The sequence below is a fragment of the Cricetulus griseus genome, chromosome 4 (genome assembly GCF_003668045.3).
Source record: "Cricetulus griseus strain 17A/GY chromosome 4, alternate assembly CriGri-PICRH-1.0, whole genome shotgun sequence".
Classification (NCBI taxonomy): domain Eukaryota; kingdom Metazoa; phylum Chordata; class Mammalia; order Rodentia; family Cricetidae; genus Cricetulus; species Cricetulus griseus.
The window spans coordinates 46367480-46379594 of NC_048597.1; the positions used below are offsets into that span (position 1 = coordinate 46367480).

At 41.1% G+C, this 12115-nt stretch overlaps 1 protein-coding gene across 3 annotated transcripts in view; it reads left to right on the forward strand.

The window, feature by feature from the left end:
• Positions 1-12115, forward strand: part of Gramd1c (GRAM domain containing 1C) — a 72579-nt gene that overhangs the window by 32654 nt on the left and 27810 nt on the right. For all 3 annotated transcript variants that reach the window (XM_027412644.2, XM_027412642.2, XM_027412641.2), the window contains one exon: positions 9863-9981. In XM_027412644.2, coding sequence (XP_027268445.1) covers positions 9863-9981 — 119 coding nt within the window. The remainder of the gene's footprint in view (positions 1-9862; positions 9982-12115) is intronic.

The window sequence follows — 12115 nt, forward strand, 5'->3', positions numbered from 1 at the left end:
AGTGGTGCATGCCTATGATTCTGATACTGAGGGTGCTGGAGTAGGAGATTCCAGAGTTCAAGGCCAGCCTGGGGTATGTTATGAAAGACCATGTCTCAACAAACCAAAGAAAGAGAAGGAAAGCAAAACAAAACTGGAGCTAAGACGGAAGAGACTGACTGGCCCTGACAGACCTCAGTGACTGAGTGTGACTTGAGAGCTCTACAGTGAAATCAACTCTTTCCTTCCCAAGCTGATTTGGTCACAGTCATTATCACAACAATAGAAACCCTAACTAAAATGTCAGAACTTGCTTTCAGTTTTTTTCTTAATTTTGTTTTTAGATTGATAAAATACCCATGAGTTAGATTTATTTTCTTTTTATTGAGGTAGGGACTTACTATGTAGTTTTATCTGGCTTGGAACTCGCTATAGACCAGGCTGGCCTAGAACTCAGAGATCCTCTACCTCTGCCTTCCAAGTGCTGATAATAAAAGTGAGTGCCATGCGGGGTGTTGGTGGCGCACGCCTTTAATCCCAGCACTTGGGAGGTAGAGGCAGGCTGATCTCTGTGAGTTCGAGGCCAGCCTGGTCTCCAGAGCAAGTGCCAGGATAGGCTCCAAAGCTACACAGAGAAACCCTGTCTCAAAAAGCAAAAACAAAAAAACCAAAAAAACAAAAGGTGCGTGCCATGACACCTGGCTCTCTCGATTTCTTGATCTTGTGTGATACTCTAAAAAAACAAAGAAGAATTCCTAAATATAATTACATAGATTTTGTTTGCTTTTTCAATGAGAAAACTGTAAAAACAAATTGATTTGGAAGAAAGATTTTTTTTTTTTTTTTTTTTTTTTTTGGTTCTAAGTTTTGAGACAGGGTCTGTTTGAATAGCCCTGGCTATCCTGGAACTCACTATGTGGACCAGACTGGCCTCAAACTCAGAGATCCACCTACCTCTGCCTCCTGAGTGCTGGGATTAAATGTTTGCACCACCTTACTTGACTTAAAGAAACATTTTTATTTGACCAAATTATGTTTTAAGCAGCATTTGTTTCATTTATTTTGTTTTCAGTAAAATCCACAGAAGAGGGAAAGAGCTAGACACATACTAGTGCCTTTGAAAAAGAATGTTTATAGAGCTGAGGGTGTAGCTCAGCTAGTAGAAGGCTTGCCTCGTGTACAGTGTACTGAGTCCCTGTAATCCCAGCACTGGGCACATGCCAATAGGAGGGTCAGAAGTACATGGTCATCCTAAACTACATTCAAGATAGAAAATTCAAGATCAACCTGAGTACATGAGATCTCATTGAAAGAAAGAAAGAAAATGTTTTTAGTAGAGCTATTTTTTTTCCAACTCAAGACTGTTACACTACATCTGAAATGATGGTATACTTCCAGTATTAACTCACGACAGGAGTCTTCAATGTCTATATGCATGTTTATCTGTCAGCCTGCTCATATTTTTTGAAGTGATGTATAGCACTTCAGTTTCTACAGCCTTTGCCCTTAGCCCTGCTTAGCATGTCTAAACAGCACACTGAGTTCCTGGGACTCTGGGGGCAGATGATGGTAGCAGCACCTGTCTGTGATACAATCAGTGCTTTCTCAGACTTTTGTCATGAACCATGCAACCATAGTTCAAGATAAGGCCCAGGCTCTTTTCCACCCCATCCTCAACTCATTTGCCTGTTTAAACCAGCTCATCTCCCTTATGGGAGCAAGTCAGCCAGCCCTGTCTCTTGTGCCTTTTTGGTTTGGTTTTTGAGACAGTAGCTCACCTTGAAGACCAGGTTGGCCTTGAACTTGTAGTCCTCCTGCTTTTGCCTCCTAAATGTCACCATGCCCAGTTGATTTACATTTTTAAGTGGCTAAACACACACACACACACACACACACACACACACACACACACACACACACACACACACACACACACACCACAAAAGAATAACACTTCTTGATACTTGTCAATCACATGAAATTCTAAGTTCAATACCCATAAATAAAGTTTTATTGGAACACAGTCATTCTCAATTGTTTATATTTTCACATGACACCAGCAGTTGAGCATTTGCAACAGAGACCATATAGCTCACCAATCATATAATTTACTATATGGCCCTTTCCAGACAGTTTGTCCAACCCTCAACAATACTATAGCCAAAGTTGTACTTTTAAAATATGTGCCTGAGACTGGCTTGTTTCTTGTTACTTTTTTGTTTCATTTTATTTTGTGGTAATGGGGACTAGTTTTAGCTTCTTGTTTAATAATTGCTGCCCCCAAAGTTTTTTGTTTGTTTGTTTGTTTTTGTTTTTTGAGACAGGGTTTCTCTGTAGCTTTTGGAGCCTGTCCTGGAACTTGCTCTGTAGACCAGACTGGTCTCAAACTCACAGAGATTTGCCTGTCTCTGCCTCCCAAGTGCTGGGATTAAAGGTGTACACTACCAATGCCTGCCATACCCAAAAGTTTACATAGGGATTACACAATCTGAGTCCAGGACACCCCTCCAGCTATGGTTCAAATGTCTCCTCTTAAATGTTCTATTTTTTTTTTGAGTGTGCAATAATCTTCACACATGCTCTGCCTGCAACTTGCAGTCTCTGTCCTTAATAAATCCGAAGTAGCCTTCATCTATTTTTCCATTTTCCATTTCTCCTTTATAACACTCGCTGCAATTGCAACTCTTGGTTTTCATTCTCCTTGCTTGGGATATAAACATCTAGAGGGTAAAGGCCATGCCTATCTTGTTCACTGTCATATATTCAGTGACAAAGCTCAGTGTTACCACATAGCTGGTGACATCCATCTCTACTTACTTCACACAGTCTCCACCTGTCAGGCCCTATTTATCGGTCAGAATCAATATCAACTGTATCTCCTTCCTCTCTACAGTATGACAGATTGGGTAATAAGTTGTATACTTAATTTAGGTTGAACCCTGAATGGTTCTGAAACAATTGTTTTTTTCAATCCTTGGCTTTTTCCCTGGACAAAAAGAATTCCAATATTTTATTAATTAGGGATGCTTCTGGTTTAGATGCTAAATCCTTATAATTTCCTAGCACTTGGGAAGCAGAAGCAGGCAGATCTGTGAGTTTGAGGCCACCCTGGTCTACAGAGTGAGTTCCAGGACAGCCAGGGCTACACAGAGAACCCCTGTCTTAATAACCAAAATAAAATAAAATGCTAAATAAATAAGTAAAATAAGAATAAGATAAAAAAATAAAGACAGAACATATCAACGTGATGGATGCTTCATCAGACAAAGGCCAGGCACATAGGACAGAAAAGCAGGTGCCCAGGCAGACTTTGATCCTTATAGAAATGTAAGGAAGCAAGACAGAGATGAACTATCAGCAAGTTGTTCCTCAGAGCCAGAGCTCCCTTTGCTCAGTCATGCTTATCATTGACTTTCTGATGACTGCTCGGCTCCCTCTGAGTGGCAGGCAGGGAGATTTCTAATCTCTAGCAGGGCATGAGTCCCCATGATACAGGTGGTCATTTCCAGCTGGATGAGCATCTGCAGTGTGTGAACCTGTCTCTCCAAGGTCAGCCCGCCTGATCCCAAGCCCAGGACGTTGGCAGAGCTGAAGCTGTTCTGCAGGTAGTTATGTGGCACTTAAGTTACTTTTCTGGTGGTACTGGTGGTAGTCTAAATCTTAAAAATACAGCATTTAAATGTTCTTTTGTTTTGTTTTTCGAGATAGGGTTTTTTTGTGTAACAGCTTTGACTGTCCTGGAACTTGCTTTGTACACCAGGCTGATCTTGAACTCACAGAGATCTGCCTGTCTCCACCTCCGGAGTTCTGGGATTAAAGGCATATGCTACCATGCCCAGCTTAAACCTACCTTATTAAAAAAAAAAATCAAGCGGGGCGTTGGTGGCACACGCCTTTAATCCCACCACTTGGGAGGCAGAGGCAGGTGGATGTCTGTGAGTTCAAGACCAGCCTGGTCTACAAGAGCTAGTTCTAGGACAGCCTCCAAAGCCACAGAGTAACCCTGTCTCAAAAAACCAAGAAAAAAAATAATCAAAATTGATAGCCTACAGGGTAAAAGTATGTGTGGTGGGTTGAATAGGAATGGCTGCCATAGGCTCATGTTTTGAATGCTGGCCCATAGGGAGTGTCTATTAGAGGTGTGACCTTGTGTCACTGTTGGGGTGAGCTTTGAGGTCTCCTGTGCTCAAGCTGTGCCCAGTGTAGCACACAGTGTCTCCCTCTGTGGCCTGTTGCTCAAGATGGAGAACTCTCAGCTCCTTCTCCAGCACCATGTTTGTCTGTACACTACCATGTCCTACCATGATGATAATGGACTAAAAACCTCAGAACTGTAAATGGCCCCCAGTTAAATGTTGCCATGGTCATGGTATCTCTTTATAGCAAAAGAAACCCTAACTAAGACAATGTGTATTCCTGTATTGTTCCTTCTTTTATTACTACTACTACTATTTATTATTATTATTGTTGTTGTTGTTTTTGTTGTTGTTGCTATCTTGGCCTTTTTGGTTGCAGAACTGAACCTATCTTCAGCCCAGTCATCCCAGCCAGAACCTTGGACAAATCCTCGTTTCTTTTATCTTCTTTGCTAATCATGTCTACTGTCATTAAAGTCCTCACTGTTTACTCACATGGCTCCCTCTAACACTCTGATCTATCCTTGGGGCTGTTGAGCAGAGTTTTAGAAGTGTTTTTTGGGAGCAGGAAACCACGCGATTATGTTCCACAGTATAAAGGGCACTCGAGTCAGCCTGGCACACAGAGCTCTCCATGACCTGGATGTTGCTCCAGCTTCAGAGCACACATCCTTCTGTCACAGTGACCTGAGTGCCAGGTGGCCCCACTCTCTGAATGCTGGCATTTGCCACACATTACTTGTCACATGCTCATCTTACTTGACTTTGAACAGTGTTTGGCACCTTTGTCCACTTCCTCTGTGAGAAAACACCTGACCTCCAGGATGTCAGTCTTTCTGGATTTTTCTCTTAATGCTGTTATTTCCCTGAACCTTTTTGATGTCTACTCTTATCTACCTGTTGCATCCTGGGCTTCCTTAAGGGTCCAACTTCTGGGAGGGGGGTTCTATTTTCTCCGTTAAGCATATTAAATTTAGATATGTTCTATCTACCAGTAAGTTTGTTTTTCTTTAGGGAGTTTTGTAGTTAGTGAGAGAGGTACACAGATACCAATTACAGATAAACTTTCTTACAGTTATTTGGTCAGCAGAGGAAGTATATATACCTACAGTTTCAACCAATGAGAACCTAGTACAATACAACCAGATTTCACAGTGGAAGCTTGTTTCCAGTGTTCCTCCTTCACAGGAAGGAGAGGAGTTATTATTTTATTTTATTTTTAGATAAGGCCTTTCTGTTATGTAGCTCTGGCTGTTCTGGAACTCACCATGTCCTATGTAGACTGGGAGATACACCTGCCTCTGCTTCCTGAATGCTGGGCTTGAAAGTGTGTGTACTACCACACCAGACTGACAGGAGTGGGTAGAATTCTTCAGTGTCATTCTGATAAAGCCATAAGACTTAAGTATTCTGAAAAGCTGGTTTTCGTAGTTCATCAAGTGACATTTGACCTGTCTGTACGCGTGACTAAATTAATGGCGGGGATTGGTAGAAATTAGGGCAAGTTCTGATTTTTCATTTAAAACATTTCTTCTTGGTAGAAATTAGAATTGGTAGATGAGACTCTCTTCCCTATTTATTATAGTCCAGAACTCTGCCAGGAAGTTATTCTGAGTGAACTATAGCCAGAAATATTTTCAGGGGAAGGAATTATTGAGTAAGCAAGATGTCACCTTAAACTTCTCAGTGTCGAAAGACATGCTGAATGCTTTACCCGAATAGCTGGCCCTTCCTGTTCCTCCCTGACATTCCATCTATATGGACTCTGGAGTGTAGGATCTGCTCTAGTTGTAAAGGCAGAGTCTGGTGGGAATACTGGTCAGTAAGTGATAAATGAACAGATATTAGTGACTTGCTTGAGTTGAATTGAAAAGTGTTGTCATGGGGAAGTTTAAGTTTTAACATAGTTTGTTTTCAAGTGGGGTTAAAATAATATTGCAGTAGGTATTTCCCATTACAGCACAGGTGAGATCTTTTCATTTGCAGCCTGCCTCCAATCTGTGTGTGGAACAGAAGAAATTAGGAACTGTCCCTTTAATAAAACACTGTTTACCTAGCCTCCTCTAGTGGGCGTGGCTTAGGAACCTGTGGAGTGAGGTGTGACTTCAGCTGTGCATTCCGACCAGCCCCTCCGAAAGAGGGCTGGTGCTCCCAACCCGGAAGCCACAGCTGAGGCTTCCAACTGTACTCGAACTTGGCTTTTACATGGCTAAGTGCCTTACAGCAGAACAGAAAACTGAAGTAGCGATTTTGCTTAGCTGTTATCGAAATTTTGAAGCTCTACAGTGGATAAAGACTTCAGAGAATACTTAGAATACAAAGCTTTCTGGGCCAGAAATTGATCCGCTGACTTTGAGTCCTATCGCATTACTGCTTGGTTCATCTTTATTTTGCTCAAGTATCTGCAGGCTGACCCCGGATCCGCATCTTTGCCGGTAGGTGGTCAGCTTTCGTGTAATATTTGGGTCATTTTTTTTGGCCTAAGTTTGGCTGCTAAATACTGAAAAAGTTGTGACTATCAGGCTGAGTATGTTTGAACAGTGTGATTGTCAATAGCCACGCTTTTATGACAGCTGGACAACCTTGCAAAAATAGTCATTAAAAAAAAAAAAAACACAGCAAATCTACATCACCATGAGTTAAATGAGTCTTATTTTGTTCTCCATTAACCAAGTATGTATTTACATTTAACTAATGGATCAAAATATATGTTGAAATTACCTTTCTAATTAACTTAAATAGTATTTTGTTCTTAGTATTTTACTCGAAAGTTACCTTTCTTTCACCATTAGGAAGCCGAGTGTTCACCGTTGATTTGTTGTTTGCTTTAGTTTTTATCTTTAGAAATGTCTGTTATTTAAAAAAAAAAGTTTTTGTGACAGGTTAATAATCGAACACAGGTGTGCAGAAAAATCATCTTCTTCTGGTAAAACTAAGCACCCTTTTATGACATGAAAAGTGTTTCAAAGATGATGTTTTGAAAGACTTAGTTAATTCACAGTATGAATTATTGCTATGAAAACAGAGTCTACCCAGAATCTCTGGGGTAGAAGTCAAGTTCCTTTAGGACCAAGGACAGTAGTTCCTTAACTGTCAGCAATGGGCCTTTGTATTTTTCTTCCCTGGATATTCTGCTTCAGAAGACTTCATCCACTAAGAAGACAGCTTTAGTAAACAGTGAACATTACAAATGTTCTGTTTTCTAGATGTGTTATTTTCAATTAGAGTTGGCCAACCTGAGATTTCCACTCTGTGTTAATATGATCAGCTCCGAGCAAAGAGGCTTGTCCTTTTTCAATTATCTCGACTCCTTTATTGTAGTTATTTGGCAGGATAATTTTTGACATTTTGAAATGTGGATAATGACATCTGAATTGTCATAAAGCGTTCTGTGGTCGTCTGGTCATCTGGACTCAGCAAATAGCGGTGGAAAGCACAGGTTTCCTTTTCAGCTCCTGGTTCCATGAGCTGTAATGACGCTCATCTAGTGAATCAAGGATGTACAGCTGCTGGCAGAGGCGCCCGGAGAAAGGAAGTGGTGTTTGCTGTAGGGAATATCAGGCCTGGATTTAGGGCATTCATACATTTGACCCCATTAAATATTTTTATAGTCTATTTCCTAACTTTAAAACAGTTCTCCAGTTGGGCTAACCAATGAAACACTAGCTTTGTAACAAACATTACTTACAGTCATGCATTGCCTCTCCATTTACGTGTTGGTTGCCTTCTCCCCATCTCTTTTCTTTTCTCCTTCCCCACATCCATCTTTCCTTCCTCTTACCCAGAAGCCCTTCTCCACCATGGAGCTTCATCTGGCCAGCCTGGTCCTCAGAAATATTTTCTTCTTTCTCTCTTCCCTATCCCATTGAATCTACCAGCCCATTAGCCCATGATCACTCGTGTCCTCTTTAATTGTGCCCTACGTCACTTGAAATATATTAGAAGGACTTGATGCAGAGATTGTTTTATACCCGTAGAATCTAGTGCGGTGCCACACATTCCGTTCCCCATAAATAGCTGTGGAATGGATGAAAGATCTTGTTGACAGTTGCTTCAAGTACCACGCTGTCTCTCTCTTGTCTTGTTTAATCATATAATTAACTGTAATGCTTCTAGGATCCAGTCTGTTAGTTACTAGAAAGTGATGTTTTTGTTTTGCTGTACAGTTTACAGCTTGCTATATTTGGTGATTAAGTTGTTTTCGTTTTGTTTTGTTTTGTTTTCTTGAGACAGGGTTTCTCTATGTAGACCCAGCTGTCCTGGATCTCATTCTGTAGACAAGGGTGGCCTCCAACTCACAGAGGTCCACCTGCTTCTACCTCCTGAGTGCTGTGACTAAAGGTGTGTGCCACCACAGCTTGCCATGATTAAGATTTTTAAAAAATTTCTCTCTCTCTCTCTCTCTCTCTCTCTCTCTCTCTCTCTCTCTCTCTCTCTCTGTGTGTGTGTGTGTGTGTGTGTGTGTGTGTGTGTGTTGTTGCCCATGGAGTCCAGAAGGGAGTGTCAGATCCCTTTGGAGCTGGAATTCCAGGTGTTTGTGAGCCGCCTAATTTGGAGCTAGGATCTAAACTTTGGTCCTCTGATAGAGCAGTCAGCCCTTGAAACCACGTAGCCATTTCTCTGCTGTATTTGGTGATTTTAACTCTGATATGCTATCTATATGCAAGCTGGACCTTATTAAAAGTAAATTAGTACTCTGAAGGTGGTTTTCTTGCATTCTCTATTTTAGGAAAATATAGAATTCATTGGTGTACAAAGTTCTAAAAATGCTTAAAATATTCAGATACAGTATTGATTAAAAGTTTCGATTCTGAGCTGACATTTAGAACTCTGAATGGTGATCATAGGTTGTGTGGATTTTAGATCAGTAATTGCTAGGAATGATAAATAACCTACTTTTATAAAAAGAACACTTTAAGCATTTTACTTCCTGTTGATAATAGCTATTTTTATTGCATAATTTGAAAACCCTCCATTTTCTAATTGGCATGTGCCTTTTAGTCCCAACTGGTTTGGAGAATAGCTTGAGCCCAGGATCGGTCTGGGCAGCACGGTTAAACTCCATCTCAGGGGAAACATTATAACTGTTTATCCATTTCTTGTATTAACTCTTTATTTACTAAATTTTTGTCTGTATATAGGCCTATGCACCACTTGTTTGCCTGAGATGGTCAGAAGATCCCTGGAACTGGAGTTATACATGGTTGTAAGCCACCGTGTGGGTGCTGGGAGTCAAACCCAGGTCCTCCAGAAGAACAACCAGTGCTCTTATGGAGCCATCTCTCCAGCCTTCCTGTATCAACTGTATTTGTGTTTTTTGAGATAGGCTCCCTGTGTGTAACAGCCCTAGCTGTCCTGGAACTCACTCTGTAGACCAAGCTGGCTACGAACTCACAGAGCTCTGCCTGTCTCTGCCTCCCAGAGTGCTGAGATTAAAGGGGTGCACCACCACCTGTTTCAAGTCTTATTAGATGGTCATAATTAACAATTCTTTTGCAGCCCTGGGAATTAACCTCAGAGCCTTGTGGATGCTACACATCTCTTTACTATTAAGCTATATGCCCAGCGCTTATCAACCCATTTTTATAGAAAACAGAAAACAGAGGGACAAATAGGCCAAAAATTTACCACAGCCACACCTTGAATGCTCTTGCCATGCTTGCTTTGACTTTGCCCTTTGTGCTTTGAATTGCTATATGTTATCTGTTGTATTTTCCAATACACATGCAATGTTTCTGTTATCTTAGAGCCTGACCAGACAGGAGTTCTGGCAACTGCTGCAGCAGAACTATGGCACGGAACTGGGTTTAAATGCTGAAGAAATGGAAAACTTGTCATTATCAATAGAAGAAAATGTGCAGCCAAGGTACAGTGAGGTGACTTAAAATGTCAAGGTGCATTATGAACCATTAAAATGGAATTATTTTAGGTTCTCCTAATTTTGAGTTTCTATTAATTTATCATTTTGGTGCAGTTTGCCTTGTTGGTGGAGTAGGGTTTCAGGTAGGAGAGAAGAGAATCATGTACTAAATTGGTAAGCAGAAGTGAAGGCATATTGATGAAGCCATGACTCTTAAGACTTGCTTCATTTTAGAAATCCCTTTTATGAAGCATCTGGAGTAGGAACTGGGGAGGTCTCTGAGCTATAGGAGACACTGTAAGTGCAGAGTATGAGTGGTTTCATGACTTCTCGAGGACTGGCTAGCATAGTGACCTGTGCTTGGCACTCAGTAAGCATTGACCACATTAGTGAAAGGAGATGGCAGTGCGGTGGGGACAAGAGCAGTGATAATACAGGGGTCAGGTGGTGCTACACTGTGAGGAAGAAATTATTAGAGGCAGACCATGTTGACATATATTCATGAAGAAGTGTGAACATTTTATAAACTGTGCAAGTAAAAATGTGCCTTATTCAATGTTAATTGAGGCCACAGCAATAAAAACAAGGGTAATACATTAAAATTTCTATAACAAACATGCTGCTTAGTTTTAGAAGCCAAGACTCAAAGACCAGATCTTGACGGGTTGTGAGTCTAGCCTTTATTGGCTGAGCCATCTATCTCTCCAGCCCTCCAAATCTTATGTAAATATGTTGAAAGTCTTAATACATACACAAATGTTTCCTCCTCTGGGCAGTCTTCTGTTCTGCTGCTCCAACCTATATTGTCTCAGCTTATATCAATATTTTATAGTCTTTTTTTTCACATGATTGCACATGCATATTTTATCACTTTTCCATAAAGTTTAATTTTTTCCCACTGCAATGACATCATAAAGTTTACTAGTCTCGGGTATCAAAACTGTATGAAAAGCAGCTTCCTAGTGCAGAGAACCTTGGATGGTGGTCAATAAGATCTGGGCTGTGGCTTATAGCTGAGATATCTCATGCAAATCTTTGGACACTTCTGATGCTTGGTTTAATCATCTGTGAACATGAGGCAGTTAGATTCAGGGGCTTTACAGTTTTGCCAACTTGTGATCTTTCTAGCAAAAGCTGCATTCTCCTGGTGACCGTTTTCTAAGAGAACATGTAGCAGGTTCCTCATGCTTTGTTCTCTCTTTGTCTGAAAACAGCACACCCGTTTCAATCCTATATTTCCTCAGCTCTCCATATTCTTTTCTCTAGTGTCATATTTGCTTTCCCTCTGTTCCTTTCCTCTCTCTGTTCTTGTATCCATCCTTCTTAAACTCTGGAGATTGCTATACTCACATGGTAAGCTATTTCAAGGATCCATACTTCCTTTTTCTCTTGGTCCCTACTGAGCTCCACTGTTCTGCCTATCAAGGAGTGAGCTGGCTGCCAGTCTACTAACCATTGTTTGGGCAGAGTTAAATAGGGTTTGTGCTGATGAGTTTTCTGTCAACTTGGCACAAGCTAAAGTTATCTGAGAGGGGGTTTTTAGTTAAGGTGCTTATTGCTGTGAAGAGACACCATGACCACAGCAACTCCTTTTTGTTGGTGGTTTGTTTGGTTTTTTGAGACAGGGTTTCTCTGTGAAACAGTCCTGGCTATCCTGAGACTTACTTTTTAGACCAGGCTGGCCTTGAACTCACAGAGATCCACCTGTGTCTGACTCCTGGGTGCTGGACTTGAAGGCATGTGCCACCAATGCCCGGACCACAGCAACTCTTATAAAGAAAACAGTTCTTTCTTTTTTTCTCTTTCTTTCTTTCTTTCTTTCTTTCTTTCTTTCTTTCTTCCTTCCTTCCTTCCTTCCTTCCTTCCTTCCTTCTTTCTTTTCTTTCTTTTTTTTTTTCAAGACAGGTTTTCTCTGTGTAGCTCTGGTTGTCCTAGAACTGGCCCTGTAGACCAGACTGGCCTCAAACTCACGGAGATCTGCCTGAGATTAAAGGCATGCACCGCCACAGAGTTGGCTTACAGTTTAGAGGTTGAATCCATTATCATCATGATGGTGATGCTGGCACAGATGAGAGTTCTACATCTTTCAGGCAATAGGAAGTCGGCTGACCAACTCACTCATCCTCCAACAAGGGCACTA